The sequence below is a fragment of the Panulirus ornatus genome, chromosome 23, assembly GCF_036320965.1.
Source record: "Panulirus ornatus isolate Po-2019 chromosome 23, ASM3632096v1, whole genome shotgun sequence".
Taxonomy (NCBI): domain Eukaryota; kingdom Metazoa; phylum Arthropoda; class Malacostraca; order Decapoda; family Palinuridae; genus Panulirus; species Panulirus ornatus.
Window position 1 is genome coordinate 21,916,200 of NC_092246.1, and position 17,978 is coordinate 21,934,177.

The 17,978-nt window shown below is 47.5% G+C and overlaps 1 protein-coding gene across 1 annotated transcript in view; it reads left to right on the forward strand.

Annotated features, from left to right (window-relative positions):
* The window catches only part of LOC139756894 (tyrosine-protein phosphatase non-receptor type 9-like), a 189,478-nt gene that overhangs the window by 143,803 nt on the left and 27,697 nt on the right, over nt 1–17,978 (forward strand). The window contains 1 exon segment of the mRNA XM_071676788.1: nt 3,992–4,015. Within this exon segment, the coding sequence (XP_071532889.1) occupies nt 3,992–4,015 (24 nt within the window).

Consider the following 17,978-nt stretch of genomic DNA (forward strand, 5'->3'; position numbering starts at 1 on the left):
ACCACCTACCATCCTCTACCACACCACCTGCCATCCTCTACCACACCTCCTACCATCCTCTACCACACCACCTGCCATTCTCTACCACACCACCTGCCATCCTCTACCACACCTGCCATCCTCTACCACACCACTTACCATCCTCTGCCACACCACCTGCCATCCTCTGCCACACCACCTGCCATCCTCTACCACACCACCTGCCATCCTCTACCACACCACCTACCATATTGTACTATACCACTTATATGATTGTACCACACCACCTACCACAGTGCACCACACCACTTACTATATTGTACCATACCTCCTTCCGGACTGTCTCACCATGTATCATATTGCACCACACCACTTACCGGAGTGCACCACGCCACTTACCACAACGTACCGGACTACCACACCACCTACCCTACTACACTATACCACCTACCGGAATATACCACACCACCAACCTTACAGTACCACACTGTACCGCGCCACCTGACAGTAGCAGGGAAACGATAGATTCCTTTAGTGTGAGAAGTTCGACGAGATTGTACTACTTCTTGTCCACTAACCTTAGTAAGATACAACACGGATCCAGGGAAGGATGACACGTTCGGTTCTGTTTACATCATCAGCTGATCTTATGTTTGTATTAACAGCTGATGCTCTGTTTACATCATCAGCTGATCCTGTGTATGTATTAACAGCTGATACTCTGTTTATACCATCAGCTGATCCAGGGATCGATGCAACAGCTGATCCCATTATCCATGCAATGTGGAATATTAGTCATATTAAACTGTTTATCATAATTCTTTGAATGATTTTTTTTTGTGTTGTGGTCCGACTAATCTGTAAGAAATGAAATATGTAAACACTGGAGCAGGATGACAACACACTGTAGCGTCGCTTGTGGCAGAATGCTGGGAAGTCGAAGATTCCCTGGTTGAAATGTGTTCTCTCGAATAAATTTTGGAGGTTAATGGTTTTACAACGGCTTTTTTTTTTTTTTTTTATGGCGGCGTAGTGATGAGCGGCGTCGTTATACTGAGAATATTTTTAGTAAAGGATTGTGAATCTGAACGAACAGTTTGGGGAGGATTGTGTTGGGTAGTGGAGGGAACGAGTGGTTGGTCAGTTGAACGTTCGAATTATTATAGGTTAGTCCCAGGGGACTGTGGTCCTCGCTACTGCATCTAAGGTTGAGGGGTGGGGGGTTAGCTGTGTAGAAGGCGCGGGGGCGGTGGTCAGCCTTCGTGTGTGTTGAGCAAGGGGATGAGAAGGCTCTCGCCCTCAGTACACACTGCCCTTCGTGGGCTGTCCTATTTACCTGTTTGGGGGCTTAAAATCTCGCCTGCCAGTATCTGGTTGATGCTCTTGCTGCGCAGTGTACGGAGGCACAGAAACAGAAGAAAACGAGGTGTTAATGTATTTAGTGAAGGGAGGAGCTAGTGCAGTAGTGGAGGCGGAGGCTGGGCCCTAGTGGTGGAGGGAAGAGCTCCTGCAGTAGTGGAGGCGGAGGCTGGCCTTTAAGCGGTGCGTCTGGCCTGCGAGAGGCGGTGGTGGGAGGGAAAGGGTCACATATCTCTTTACTGTAGTTATTATCGATGTCTTAAACACGGCTCGTAGTGGCCGCTCTTGACCACCGCTCACCCTTCCTGGGTGCCGGACCTAACACGATCTGAGCTGAGGGGGCCAGGGTCAGGGCCCCGGGGCAGAACATAGGTGATGACATGGTGGAGGACCACAGCAGATAAACTGGAATTAGGAATCTGTAGCGTGAAGATCTGGCACGAGGGTCCAGGGTCACACATCTGACACAGGGACCTGGGGCGTGAGACCTAACACAAGGACCTGAGACAAACACCTGGGATCTGAAACCTAACTCAAGGACCTGGGACAAAGTTAGAGACTTGGAAGTCGGTTTCTTGGCTATTTCTTCGAGTCATTGATTTGCGACCCAAAACTTAGAACATGGGTCTGAGGACTTGAGGCCTCGGTATCGGTGAAAGTTAATCGAGGCGCAGGAAAGGAAGAAAGCTCAGGACCCGGGCTGTGTGGTAGGTTAGGTTGTTGTTGGTGTCGTGGCTGACGGTGTTGCTAAAGTCCTAGGCAGGTGTAGAGCCGTACCTGCGTGGGGGTCATCACAAGGTCGGTACGTGAGAGGACGAGAAGAGTAGCCAGGCGCAGGAGAGGGTTAGGTGGCCTGGGCTACCTCTGGTGGGGAGTCCGGTAGAGCCGGGCTACTAACGGCAGAGGCGCCAGTATGTTTGTTAATGGGAGGAGGAGGCACACGGATGGTGTGGGGGGACGTGCCTAGCAACCTACAGCTTAGCAACCACGGCCCATCCTGTCTCGCTCGTACCTCTCACTCTGCATTCACTCCCCACCTTCACCTCTCCCAGCAAGTACATGCATTAAGCTGCACATTTCTCTCTCTCTCTCTCTCTCTCTCTCTCTCTCTCTCTCTCTCTCTCTCTCTCTCTCTCGATTTTCTTTGTGATCTCTGGTGTTACCTCTGTTCTCGTGTGTGTGTGTGTGTGTGTGTGTGTGTGTGTGTGTGTGTGTGTAGGTTGGGGCCTGGCCTCCTATCCTCCCCGGTGCATTCGTGGCCGCCCAGGGTCACCACCTTCACCTACAGACAACACGTGTGTGGGTACTGCTGCTGTTGTCCTTCTCACACCCCACCTCATCTCCCACCGCAGTCTCCCCCCGGCCCGGTTGGTCTGGCCAGCCAGCTTCACATCACCCTCCCCTTCTCGACACAAGTCCAAGCACACCCGTCTCGTTTTCCCACCATCTCAGTCGTAGTTATTGGACGACCCTCTTATGTCTGTGCCATACACGGTCCCCTCCTCCCACATCGGGACCCTGTGATTCCCTTCTCCCCTCCTGTCTCCCGGTGGGCCGCCAGCTGAGGATGCTTCTCTCTCTCTCTGGCAAACTACTCACTATTTTTTCCTCGGTTGAATCACGTAACAGTTGTTTCCCCTCAGATCATGGGCCATATTTTCTTTCATTGGACTATATTATCGGTGGGAGGAGTCCTTCAAGCTGGTCATTTGGCAGAAGCCTCGCCACCCCACCACAAATTTATGTTTTCCTTATTGGGTCGCATGAAGGGTGGGCTCTTGCCTGGGGGATATGCGAGAGGGAATTGTGGGTTTTTGGCCTGTCGGGGGCGGGTTAACTGACGGTCGGATGTCTCCTGCCGTTCTGGGTTGAGGGGGGGCTGACAGCGTAGAAGCCTGAAGCTGCCGAGGGCTTAGTAGTCCAGGTCCCAGAAGTCCTCATACTCCCTCGTTCATCAGGCCACAAGATCCTGCCGCGCCTATGAAGGAATCTTGGCCATGTGCCCATTGTTTAGCCGATGTACTCACGTGGCGTACACAGTATGGTCAACGGTGTATTTCAAACAGACATGGAATGATTTCTCGCTTATAGCAGTTTGATTAGAAGTATTGATATCATTGTAGTATCGGACAGCACTATCACAGGCTGAGGTCGCAAGGAAAGAAAAAAAAATGGAGGGAAACTCGGTGGGAGTCGGTCGCGGTGTGAGGACGTTAGCCATTGGCCTCTGACAGGATCAGATGGAAAGCCACGTTTGTGGTTACCATTGGAGAGGACAGGGTAGCCAGCTGAGCCGTGCGACGAGGACGTCTGCCAGTTGTGTGTGATATGTGTCATGAAATTCTGTGATGCAGCATTGTGCTGCGTTGTCTCTTATGTGCATAAGTAGTATTACAGATCTTTCTCCTCCCTCAACAGAAAACAGAGGACGAGATAAGATACTATTGAACCATGGAAGATGAAAGACAAGTCAAAATGTGTGGACGAAGTAAATTTTGTGCAAGTGTCGGTGCAGTGTTATGACTAAAGTGGCAAGTGTGGTACTGAGCTAACTAAAGTGGCAAGTGTTGGTACCGTGTTGACTTAAGTGGGAGTGTTGGTAGTGGCGGCCTAACGCGCCCAGATAGTAAAGTGTTGCGTCCCTATCTTGCAGGCTATGAAGACCAACCACAAGAAGGTGAGTACCCCTCCTCTCCAGTCTCCTCTCTCCCTGTGGCTTTGATGCTTCTCGCCCGTGACAGCAGTCCACTTGATGCAGGGTTTTCTCACGTGTGTGTGTTTGTGTGTGTGTGTGATGCTCGTCTTGGTAGATAGTCCTGCCACCCACCCATTATATAGTCCCAGTCTTGTGGTAGATAGTCCTGCCACCCACCCATTATATAGTCCCAGTGTTGTGGTAGATAGTCCCTGCCGCCCATCCCAGTATGACCCATTGTGGTAGATAGTCCATGCCACCGTTCCCTGTATATCCTGGTATTGTGGTAGTCGTCCTACTCATTCCTGTATATTCTTGTGTTGTGGTAGATAGTCCTGCCACCCATCACTGTATATCCTGATATGTCTTAGTGTTGTGGTAGATGGTCCTGCCACCCATCACGGTGTATCGTGGTGTTGTGGTAGGTAAGCCTCCTCTCTCCTTGATACATTTTAGTTAGTAATAAATCCCAAGTTGTCTCATGATTTATGGTAGTCACCTGGTATTTCCTTGTTGCATGACAGGTACTTCCACCTCGTTATCCCATTTCGGTATCCCAGCGCGTCATAGGTAGCTGGGATCTTTGGGACTCTATCCTAGTTAAAAGACAGCGAGCTTTTTGTGTATCTGGTTATGTGCGAGTTATCAGTATATCCCAAATATTTCAAAGTTATTCCTGCATACATTTCTGTTGTATGTCTCTGTATCCAGTTATGTGGTAGCTAGCCAGTTATGTTGTAGTTAGGGTAGGTATATCCAGGTTATGTGGAAGTTAGTGTCTCTATATCCAAGTTATTTGGTGGTTAGTGTCTGTGTCCAAGTTATGAAGCAGTTAGTGTCACTGTGTCCAGGTTATGTGGTAGTTAGTGTATATCCAGGTCATTTGGTATTTAATGTCTTCATATCTAGGTATGTGGTGGTCATTATATCCAGTTATGTGGTAGTTAGTGTCGCTATATCCAGGTTATGTGGCACTTAGTGGTGTCTCCTTACCCAAACTGGATGGCGGGGAATGCTTCCATATCCAGGTTATGTGGTGGTTAGTGTTCTCTCTCCAGGTTAGGTTGAAGGGAAACCCTCTGTATTCATGTTATTTAGTACATAGTCTCTGTATATCCTGGTCATGTGGTAGGTAGTTCCTGAATACCAGGTTTGTGTGATAGGTAGTCCCACTATATCCAGGTTGTGTGGTAAGTAGCCCCCTCCCCCCTATATCCTCGTTAGGTGGTAGGTAGACCCCTCTGACCCCAGGTAGTGTGGTAGGCAGTCCCACTATATCCTGGTAGGTGGTAGGTAGACCCCTCTGTTCCCAGGTAGTGTGGTAGGTAGTCCCACTATATCCTGGTAGGTGGTAGGTAGACCCCTCAGTCCCCAGGTAGTGTGGTAGGTAGTCCCACTATATCCTGGTAGGTGGTAGGTAGACCCCTCTGTCCCCAGGCAGTGTGGTAGGTAGCCAACTTTCCATCCTTGTTGCATGATGGTTTTGGTAGCTTTCCCGCAGATATGTGGTTGATAGTGGTGTTTGTAGTGTGCATGGTAGGTCTCGTAAGTCGCATGGTTCTGGTGCATGGTAATGCATGTGGGCAGTATGGTTGTGGTGCATGGTAGGCCATTTAGGTAGCGTGGTTTTGTTGCATGGTAGAGCGTGTGGGCTGCATGGTTGTGGTCAAGTCGTCTAGGTAGCATGGTTTTGCTGCATGCTTGTGGTTCATGGTAGCGTGTGAGGGCCGCATGGTTTTCCTGTCTGGTAGTGCATGTGGACGGGGAAGTTATGGTTTACGGTAAGTCATGCTGGTTGCATGGTTGTGCTGCGTGGGAATGTGTTTGGGCAGCATGGTCCTGGTGTCATAGTAGCCCGTGTGGGCAGCATGGTTGTGTTGTCATGAGTGTGTGTGTGCGTGTGTGTGTGTGCCATGGTTGTGGTCCGCGTTAGAGCCTATGGCCGCCATGGTTGGTTGCATGGTAGGTCATGTGGGCAACATGGTAGTGGTGCATGGTAATGCATGTGGGAAGCAGAGTTGTTTTGCCTGGCTATACACTCTCGCATCGTCATTTTCTTCTTTAATTTCATTCATTACTTCTATTCATGTTTGACTCTCTTGGTCTCCTGGTGCACGTTGGGAGACGTATATTATGATGTGTTGTATCATGTTTCTCTGAATCGCGCGAAAACGGTTTTGTGGCGCCAATGTTCGTGACACCATTGATAGGGGTGAACCCCCGGGCCGTCTGTCTCAAGTTGGGTACGAAACGCGAGGCGTAAGTCTTCATTGATTTCTTACAGCACTACTGCGGGAAGGTGTGTGTGTGTGTGTGTGTGTGTGTGTGTACTGTGCCGTGCCATAGTGCGGGAGGCCTGTCACCCCCCAACAGCTGGGTCAGACCCCACGCCTTCCCCTTACGTCTGCCTTACCATTGTTTTGGAGGACTTTCCACCTCTATAAAGTTCGGTCCGGGACCAAGCTGTCGTATTGTTGCTCTGGTCGTTCAGGCTGCCTCCTGTAGGTCTACATATCTTCGAGAGGTCTTCCGGGTAGGCTGGGGCTACAGGCAGGTCCCCGGAGGCCTGTTGGGTTGGCTGGTCTGTTATGATTGATGGCTGGGATGGCAGCTTTATATATCTTATTTAGACGTAAATTGCGTCCTTAAGTTGAGCAGCTTGGCGGATGTTAGGTTGATTGTGGTGGAAGTGGAGATTGTGGTGGGGGCCTGGGTGGAGGAGGGAGGGTGTCATTGTGGGTATGGTGGCGAGGGTTGTAGTGGAGTGTGGTGGAGACGGTTGCTCTCGGTAGTGGTGGTGAAAGTTGTGATGTTGGTGTCGTTGTGGTTGGCGGGTGTGGTTGAGGCGGAGGTCAGTGTTGTGAAGATGAGAGGAGGGAGTATGGTTGTGTTTAGGGTGTTTGTTACTTTGGTTATGGTGGATTGATTCTGGGCAGTGGTTGTGGTACAGATGGTGGTGCAGGTTGTGGTACAGGTGGTGGTTTGATGGTACAGGTTGTGGTAGTGTGGTGGTGCAGGTTGTGGAAGAGGTGGTGCAGGTTGTGGTAGTGTGTGGCGGGCGGGGTCCACCTTGTGGTACACAGCTTGTAGGCTGTGGCTGAGAAACGGGACTGGCTCACGCCAGGTGGCTGCCTGCCCAGATCATGTGCTGCCTCTTCTCTGTGTCTCGCCTCTGTACCTCCTCATTACGCCTCACTCACTCTGTGTTCCACAGTTACTGGCGTATGTGTCATTATGTATAGCTGGCCACTAGACCCCCAGGCATCCTTGATATATATATATATATATATATATATATATATATATATATATATATATAGAGAGAGAGAGAGAGAGAGAGAGAGAGAGAGAGAGAGAGAGAGAGAGTAACGGGAGTGCATCATTGGTACACAAGTAGTAACAGGGTTGTAACACTGGTCTATATACAGTTACTGTTGTAATAGATGGTGCACGGTGTCGTCCTGTTCTGGGTAGTATAACAAGTAAGTGTCATGGGACTCGACCATGGAGCCACATAGACATTGGAATTAATTCAAAGACTCCTTCCGTCGCCTCGGGTCCTGCAGTGGAGGGCAAAAAAGTTCGGGAAGAGAAATTGGAATCGCTGAACGGAAACTGAAAACATGGCCCCAAGATTAGAGTGTGTGAGCGAGAAAGTAACCCCCCCGTGCACGGAGAAGAGAAACCCAAACAGTTCTCTGCCTGGAGAAAGAAACGGTTCACACACCGGCCTCTGGTCGTGCCCCTCAGCAGACTGAGGGAGGTTCCTTCGTGAAGGTCAACCGAGATATATGCGTAATTTTTGCGAAAGCAGTCGATGATGAGACGTTAAATGGATTATCAGATAGACCTACGGCATTCCGTACAGACGACCCATCTTCGAGCGTGATCGTTGTATGAACACCAGTTTTACTTCTGCTTTGAGAAGACCTACGAAGTCTCTGCTCCAGGACCAACTTCCTGAAGGTCCGTACTGGTCACACCGTTAGCACCACAGGCAAGGTACTCACTACTCGCCAGGGAATAAGTTTTGACATCCGATATCATTCCGATGCGCTAAGATGGCTGACATTGTTGGCTGCTGAAACTGGTGAAAATTGTCGGGTAAGAAATGGTAAAAACTACTGGCGTCATCATCATACCCAAGGGTATATATCAACATGCACCATGCTCAGTATAAGCATAATAGGTAGGTAAAAGCCGTTGAATCTGTAGTTTCCCAACAGAGGGAAGCTTTGGAGTAACGGTTGACCATACCGAAGTGTGTTGAAAGTTGGGTGTCCCCCCAGGGAACTGTGCTGGCTCCCCGACTGATCCTTACATCTTGATCTCAGTACACAGTATGGCCTCACGTCATCACCTGTGGCTGGCGCCAGACTTACTGTCAGACTCATCGATCGATGACGCCCCCAGACACTGCAAACGCACGTCCTAGAATCTCCTGGCGAGACCCTGAAAAAAAAAAAGTCATGACCTTCACAGGTGAGATATTTCAGCTTGTCTGCGGCAGAAGCTTAGAGAGACGCTCTTGCCGACCACGAGAGCTCGGACGCGAGGCGAGGCGGAGCCATCAAAGTCCCGAGCCAGGATGCCGGAGAGATGGTGTAAATGTCAGGAGCTGGTGTTGCGGGGGCGAACTTCCTGTGGATGTATGGAGGGCTAGTTGTGGGATCCGCTCCGAAATAAAAAAAAAAAAAAAAAAAAACGTACCGGAGGAGCAGAGTTGCCTAACGTGTGGTGCATGGATACTACAGCAAGAAACAACTAGGTAGACCAGAACCTCAACAAAGAAGGTTTAATCACAAAGGGAACAAAGGAGCCATGCCAGAGGAGCCTTCGGCAAATGGGTCGAGGTCACCAGCCGAGTGCCTCGCCCTTCTTTCCTGGGACCACTACCCGTCTATGTAACCGTCTTGCCCGAGTGTGTTTGATGATGCAGAGGTCAGGGGGGAAGAGAAGAGCGTGGAGGATTGCATCATCTTACAAGGGGACCTAAACAAACTCCAGTTATGAGTGTGGGGTATCGATGGTCACAGGGAAAGAAAGCCTCGATATGATTATAATCTAGCAGGACCCAAGGTGCAGGAATGTGTGTGAAGTACTTGGAAATTAGCATAGTCCATTATCTCTCTCCAGAGTCTCGCCTTTGGAGAAGAGCTGAGGAGACCAACTGTCTGCTGGCAGATGTTAGAATGGCGTTCAAAGTTTATGGATAAGGAATTATTCAACAAACCAAAACTGGAATATGCTCTTCGTGCTTGGTCATCGCACCTAAGGAAACGAAGAATTAGTAGAGAAGGCCAAAAAGAAAGCAACAAATGAGTAAAAGAGCAGAGTTACAGGGAAAGGCTAAAGTCTTTGAATTTGTCCTCCTTGGAAGAGAGAAGATTAAGGGCTGAACTAATCACGTCACATTCGTTTTTAAAACTGATCGTTGACGTAGACGGTGAAGTATTCTTCAAGAGATATAGGGATACAGTAGCTAGAGGACATGCCAGGAAATAATGCTTGATATTTGATAGAAAAAACACTTCTAATGTTAGAGTAGTGGGTGAATGGAATTAAATGACTGAAGACGTACTTAATGCAGATGGCGTTCAGAAATGTAAGAAGTTGTATGAGAGAGAATGTTCGAGATGCGGGCCCCCACGAATGTAAAACTCCCTCCTCGTGCGGTATAGATAGGTAATTACGGCCCCCGTTGAGAAGCGTGACTGACCCCCGCTTAATCACGACGAACGTTGATCGCATACCCGAGCTGTGGAGGCAACCGAGTCCAGAATAACAAGAAATCTATGAGGCAATATATTGTCTTGTAACACTCCCTCTGTAGTATATGCATTACCCTTGCATCTCATTATTATGTGCACTATTACTACATCCCTGCCATTGCACAGGTTATACACCAGTGTTACTTCCCGTCATTGTATAGACACCATTAATGCACCCCATCATTGTATAGCGACAGCTACAAAACATCCCTGATAATTCAATATGGACCGTCCATACACCTACCTTATGAATATGGAGTGTATCTACACCCTCTCTCTGCATCAGTAATACACTAGTTACCCTATTACTTCAGATTAGGAAGACCATCACAGCTTTCATGTATACATTTACCAGTATTACACCCGAGTTGATATGCGCGTACCAGTGTGACAACACTCGTGTGTGGTGTGATCTTTACATGGCTGTCATCATGCAAGCATCGTCACAACACAGGCTTCGTTGTCCTTACTGGAGGTCCCCAGCCCCCAGGGGGCACGTTGCCAGAGGTCCCTCGCGAGGGTTCCTGGCCTGAGGCCCATCACCAGAGGTCCCTCATCATGAAGCCTCAGAAGGAAGGACACATAGCTGGGTCATGAGCATGTCATGTCAGGGCTGGTAGGGGCGCCTCGCTGAACCCTCCAGTACGTCCTCGGCCTTCACTCAGACAGGACGTGCCTGGCCTTCTCTGTAGCAGCCGAGGATCAACATGTGGACTCCAGCTTTGCCTCTCTCCAGACCCGTAACACACGTGAAGATAAACCCAGCGGAAGAAAAGAGGTATATTTATTTATGTTTGTGATGACGTGAAATAAGGAAACGGTTGAAAGCGGCGATGGAAGTGAACGTTGCTAAAGAACAGTGAATGAAGCGGAGTTGTGGTCAAAGCCGCCATGAATGCATTCTGCAGTAATCGCCCCTGCCTCCCCTGCATGGCCTTCCTCCCCGTCTACCACATCATGGGTCATGCTGGCAGGCATGCACGGTCATTCTCGGTCCCTCGCACACCACCTGTGAAGAGGCACGACTCTCCCCAACCATTACTTGAACTTCATCCGACATTGCGGGAGGAGGAGGAGAAGGAGGAGGGGGCTGCTACACCACCAGAGACCCCTCGCCACCTGGTTGCAGTTTGGCACGACAGCCGCGTCGTGTTCATCCCAGGTCGTGCAGGCCGCGGCGGGAGCAGCCCCACCGCTGTGTACAATATTAGTGTGAGGAAGACCCATCGTGTTTGCGGGAGGACTTGTTTCGACACCCCAGTTCCTTACATCACGTCTTGACTGGATGGATTATCGTTAGCTTTTCGGCCTTTGGATGTAATTGATTCATAAACTGGTATATTTGTCATTGTCGAACGAACCCGAACTTCCAGCTTCTGGGTGTGTTGCTTTATTTTTTATTATTTTTTTTTTTTTTTTGTATGTGCGACGGCTTGTGAGGGACAGGTTAGAGCATACTGCCATGTGACAGTGTTATGGACGTCACATTAAACAAGTGTCATGCCCAGGTCTGTCAAGTAGAGGTCGGGTTGACGTCGGTGCGCCAGGCAGGCAGGCAGGAAGGTCGGGGGTGGGTAGGGCAGGAGGTCCTGATGGTACTTGATACTCGGCAAAAACTATACGTTCCTCGTGTTACCACTGGTGACGACCAGCCGGGGGAGGCACGTTTGCTGGTGGGCGGCGGTGGCTACACTGGTGGGGATGACGCCCAGCCGGGGCACAGTGACGTATCACCGTGGTGGTGGGAGAGAGAGAGAGAGAGAGAGAGAGAGAGAGAGAGAGAGAGAGAGAGAGAGAGAGAGAGAGAGAGAGAGAGTGAAGAGCCGACCGAAGACTTGTGCTACCAGTCAGCTGACCAACCTCCATCAGTCGGCTGACCCACTACTCCCTCACAATCACCTGACCCATTCCCCATCCTCCACAGTCAGCTGACACTCCCCCCCCCCCCCCTCCTCCCCCACTGTCCCCCATCCCCTTAGAGTCAGCTGGCCCTCCCTCCCTCCCTCCTTACAGGCTGGTGGTGCTGATCGATTGCTCTCCTTGCACAAAGTAATTGGTCGCTTTTGGTGGCGGGCATTATGTGGTGGAATGTGGCTGCTGGTGGTGGCTGGTGGGTAGAGCGGGCTGCAGTGTGATTATGTGGGATTATTGTGTCCACGGATGGCTCGTCCTCTGAAATTGTTTACCCCTGCCTGCTGGATGGACGCTTTCATCCAGCCTTGGTGTCCGAGTCTCACACGGTGGCTCCTCTGAATCAAACCAATAATGACTACATTATTGAAGGCTGCACACCTGTTAGTGTTGTGACATCCCGTCATGATGGACGCCAGGTTAACGACCAGTTCAGCCTTTGTCTCGCCTGCTCAAGATAACCATTGAAAGGAGCTGGGTCTGGGACTCCCTGATTTAGGGGTAGAAGACCTCCCGGAGCATCGTAACGTATTGTATGGGGTCTGTAGTGGCGTATCCCAGTGTTATCTCGATGTTCTATTGTTCTTTCTCGTCAGAGCAATGTTCTTTCAATCAGTGGGTTGCCTTTCCTCTTCCCGCACCCGTCTCCAGCCATATTAAGGGACTTCCCTCTAGTTATTAGGAGTGTTAGCAAGATACTTGTACTACGATACATCGCACGCCATGTTGACTGCAGATTTTGCTCATAGGACGTCTTGAGCGTGTGGTCTTTTGATGGCCCGAAAGAAATGGTGATGGATTTGAGAATGGAGACAAGGATAGAAGTATTCGAACCAGGAGAGAGAGAGATTTGCCTTATGAGGGAAGGTTTGATAAACTATTTTCTCCACTGAAGCAAAGCTTATGGAATGATTCATTAATTTTTTTATACCCCCCCCCCCCCTTCCACACACACACACACACACACACACACACAAGATTAGATATTCGTAAAGATAACGCAGTACAGCGCGCACAAGCATCCGATAGCCACCAACATTGGGTTAAAGCTTAGAGAAGACAAGAGTCTCACACCAAGGCGGGGGGAGAGCTTCCTTACACATACACTCTCTGAAAACCCGGGAAGTTCCCTGCTGGTTTCATGAATACCTTAATTGTAGAACTTACTGCAGAGTAGGTGGCTATTGCCAGGGGGAATATCCCACTAATTTTGCAGTATCCTCATTCTAGGCTAGTAGGTCTTCTGCTCTCTCTCTCTCTCTCTCTCTCTCTCTCTCTCTCTCTCTCTCTCTCTCTCTCTCTCTCTCTCTCTCGTATATATATATATATATATATATATATATATATATATATATATATATATATATATATATATATATATATATATATATAATGTAAGGTTGGTTATAATGGAGAGGACCATCATCGGTATGATACCCATTTGTGGCGTTTGTAGTGAATTACTTGGTTAATAAGGATACAAAGCCTGGGTATAATGCCCTGGCCCACAGTGGTTCATATGGTATCTTGGCCCACTGTGGCTCTTGTGGTGCCTTGGCCGCCCACTGTGGCTCTCCACCTACACCTTTACGACATTATTCCGAAGCATCATTGTTCTGAAGCATTATTATTTTCAGAACATTTTTTGAAGCCTCATGATTCTGAAGCAGCAACATCTTTCTGAAACATCGTAGGTCCTAAGAATCATTTTTCCGAAACCTCATATTTCCGAAGCTTCCTTATTTCGAAAGTATTGTAAACTCGGAACAACATTACTGTGAAGCACCATCGTTCCAAAAGATCGTATAGGTCCGAAGCGCCATAGATCCGAAGCATCATTTTTTTTTCTTTGATAATCCGAAACTTCGTTGTACCGGAACATCACAGATCCGGTATCATTATATTCAAAGCATCAGAGATGCTTCGCATTGGTGAACTGTTATTCCGAAAGAGAAGGTGCTTAGGAGCTTAGAATTACGGATACATACCTAATTCTGGGTTAGGATGTAGGACTTTCCTATTATTTAGTTGTGGACTTGTGATGCTTCGGATTAATGATGCTTTGGAATATCATGGTCGTCCCTGATGGGCGGGTCAAGTGCAATGGTGGCGATGCGTCATGCACATTGTTATTGTTGCGTCATGCACAGTGGTGGTGGTGTTGGGACTCATCATGCACAGTGGTGGTGGTGTTGGGACTCATCATGCACAGTGGTGGTGGTGTTGGGACTCATCATGCACAGTGGTGGTGGTGGTGGGACGCATTGTGCACAGTGGTGATGGTTTTGGGGGCTTATTATTCACCGTGGTGGCAGTGTCACGATTCATGCATAGTGGTAGAGGTGTTGCGTCATGCATGGAAGAGGCCGCGCGCCCGCCAGGACACCCCCTCCCCGCCACCACATGATGGAACGTGTCGGGCTTTCTCTTTGTCACCAAGGGCGGAGCCCCGGCGCTTGCAGGGTATTGCAGGGGCTATGTTGTAGGGATGATCTTGTAGTTGGTGTATGGTAGGGATGATACTGTAGTTGGTGTATTGTAGGGATGATCTTGTAGTTGCTGTATGGTAGGGATGATACTGTAGTTGGTGTATTGTAGGGATGATACTGCAGTTGTATTGTAGGGATGATACTGTGCGCTGATGTGTACCGTTATGATTGGGACAGAAATGTTCTGATTTATATATCATGACTGGGACAGTAGTGCACTGATGTATACCATCATGACTGGGACAGTAGTGCACTGATGTATACCGTCATAACTGGGACAGTAGTGCACTGATGTATACAGTCATGACTGGGACAGTAGTGCACTGATGTATACCGTCATAACTGGGACAGTAGTGCACTGATGTATACAGTCATGACTGGGACAGTAGTGCACTGATGTATACCATCATGATTGGGACAGTAGTGCACTGATGTATACAGTCATAACTGGGACAGTAGTGCACTGATGTATACAGTCATGACTGGGACAGTAGTGCACTGATGTATACCATCATGATTGGGACAGTAGTGCACTGATGTATACCATCATGACTGGGACAGTAGTGCACTGATGTATACCGTCATGACTGGGACAGCAGTGCACTGATGTGTACCATCATGACTGGGACAGTAGTGCACTGATGTATACCATCATGACTGGGACAGTAGTGCACTGATGTATACCGTCATAACTGGGACAGTAGTGCACTGATGTATACAGTCATGACTGGGACAGTAGTGCACTGATGTATACCATCATGATTGGGACAGTAGTGCACTGATGTATACCGTCATAACTGGGACAGTAGTGCACTGATGTATACAGTCATGACTGGGACAGTAGTGCACTGATGTATACCATCATGACTGGGACAGTAGTGCACTGATGTATACCGTCATAACTGGGACAGGAGTGCACTGATGTATACCGTCATAACTGGGACAGTAGTTCACTGATGTATACCATCATGACTGGGACTGTAGTGCACTGATGTATACAGTCATAACTGGGACAGTAGTGCACTGATGTATACCATCATGACTGGGACTGTAGTGCACTGATGTATACCATCATGGCTGGGACAGTAGTGCACTGATGTGTACCATCATGACTGGGACAGTAGTGCACTGATGTATACCGTCATAACTGGGACAGTAGTGCACTGATGTATACCGTCATGACTGGGACAGCAGTGCACTGATGTGTACTGTCATAACTGGGACAGTAGTGCACTGATGTATACCGTCATAACTGGGACAGTAGTGCACTGATGTATACAGTCATGACTGGGACAGTAGTGCACTGATGTATACAGTCATGACTGGGACAGTAGTGCACTGATGTATACAGTCATGACTGGGACAGTAGTGCACTGGTGTATACAGTCATGACTGGGACAGTAGTGCACTGATGTATACAGTCATGACTGGGACAGTAGTGCACTGATGTATACCATCATAACTGGGACAATAGTGTATCGTTGTGTACCATCATGGCCTGGGGCAGTACTCCGTAATGTACCTCACTGTTAAGGCCTGACCCTCACAGCTAGTCTTCCAACAGCTTCTTTAATTCTTGTATATCATATGCTAGTGGTCTTACCCTGTTGCTATATTTCCTTCTCCCCGATATAATTATGTAGCTACCAAACAGTTGTTGATGCAGTGCGTTTTATAGGTCATCTGACAGAGTGTGAAGCAGAGTCGTTTGACCTCATGATTCATTCACTTGTGCTCTGTTATTAATTTGACTTCCCTGAGCATATTGGGACGACCGTTGAACATGACTGCATGTTCCTTGGATACCATGGGCAGGTTACTGACATAACCCGTAACAGCCAAGTCCAAGCCATAACTGGCCAACCATCGTGCTCAAGGGTCGAAATAGTCAGGATCAAGGGTCGCATTGTCGTGCTCAACTGATTGAGCCTTTATGCTCATGGTTTGTACCAACATGATCAATGGTTGCACCATCTTGCTTACACGGTATACCGTCATGATGAAGGGTTCATGATTGTTAAACATGTCTTCTAAGACCTTTATCAATAACCTTTTGTCCTATACATATCTGATTTTTCATCTAATTTGTGCATTGTTATTTGGTCATCACTCGCCTATTTCTATGCTTATTTATCTTGTTTGCTGACACTGCCTTACTAAAGAGCTTTGGAAGTTCATGTTAAGAATTCTTATGCTGGTACCACACTTGTATTGCTTATTCTAGGCCCATATTGAGAATTCTTCATAATGCATTATCCTTCTTGTAGAATTTTCCGCTACTGAAATATATATAGTACATTGGATTATTTGCAATTAGATGCAGTGATATTTTGTTTTAGTTAGACCTGGTGATATTTTAGTTCTTGTTATACCAGTGATATTTTTGTTATTTCTCAAATTCTTGCTTGACTGAAGTGTGTTGGAGGCTTGCATGAAGTGTATCATTATGTGAAATGCTTGCAAAAAATGGCTTACATGTTGGCTTCTGTGCTTATCTGAATGGCATTTACTTTTTGCAGTTATTTTTTTCTAGAATTGTATATTTAAAAACCTAGAAAAATTTTATTGTGTTCCAGAACTTTGGAATATATATTGCTTAATCAAAGTTTTAGTTTTAAAATAAAAAGTACTGTTGAGACTGAGGTATTGTTTTAAATTGTAAGTTGAGATATCTTGCTGATGCTTTGTGTGATGTGCTTTTAGGTGGGAGCGATGGTTAAGTTGATTGTTGGATTCTGGTCTTTCTGGTTAGAGAGAGAGAGAGAGAGAGAGAGAGAGAGAGAGAGAGAGAGAGAGAGAGAGAGAGAGAGCGAGAGAGAGAGTCTCATGTATTGTAAGGTAGTCATCTTACTATTGCATTGTTTAATACATGTGTATCAGGGGCAGGAGGAAGTAAGGCATGTTTACTGTAAATTTATTGTTTAATGTTGGTCATACACTGTGTAATGGGTGAGTGTCTTTTGTGTGTGTGTGTTGTGTGTTGATGGCATTGCAGTAGGGATTGAGTTGTAGGGGTTGAGGAAGCAGCAAGCAGTGTTGGCATGGTGATGGTGGTGGCTGGTAGGAGTGCATGGCAGTACATGGGATGCACAGTTAACAAAGAGATTTGATGGTAGATAACAAGTTTATCAGCTCATTATTACCAAAAACATAAAAGAAACAGGATAATAAAGCAGAAGACACCTCCCCACCCTCTCTACCCCTTTTGCTGTTGCTGGCAGGAAAAGACAAGAAAAAACTCCGTAGAATATGGAGAAAACATACTGCCCTGGAAATTGTGTTGTAAAGTGTTATAGGAAGAGTCCTTCAACAATTCTGCACCCATAAACAAAGTTGCAAGAAACTTTTCTTGAAGATGCATTACTTAACAATAACAGATAGCATTGAAGTACAGGATTTGTTTAGCTTTGATTAACTGCCATAGCCACTCCCTTGAGGGAGTTCCAGAAGGGAACAGGCATCAGAGATATAGAAGGATAGGTAGTTAAAGGTATTGATAATGTGTATGTACTGTATTTAAGTAGTTAATCCAGAGTGTATTACTACAGTTGAAAAATCAAATGCCCATGTTACTAGAATCCCCCACCCCGACATTTTTTCCCCCTTTCTCTGGTCTCTGAATATGTGAGTTGACGTTTATTTATTTGTTGTGGAAATCGAGTAGTATTTTGAAAATTTTCGTTAGATCACCTTTGAGTCTGTGTTTGATTTAGTTTGGTGATTTTAGGTTTTAGATTCTTTTCTCGTAAGGTTTATTTCTCAGTGCAGGGATTA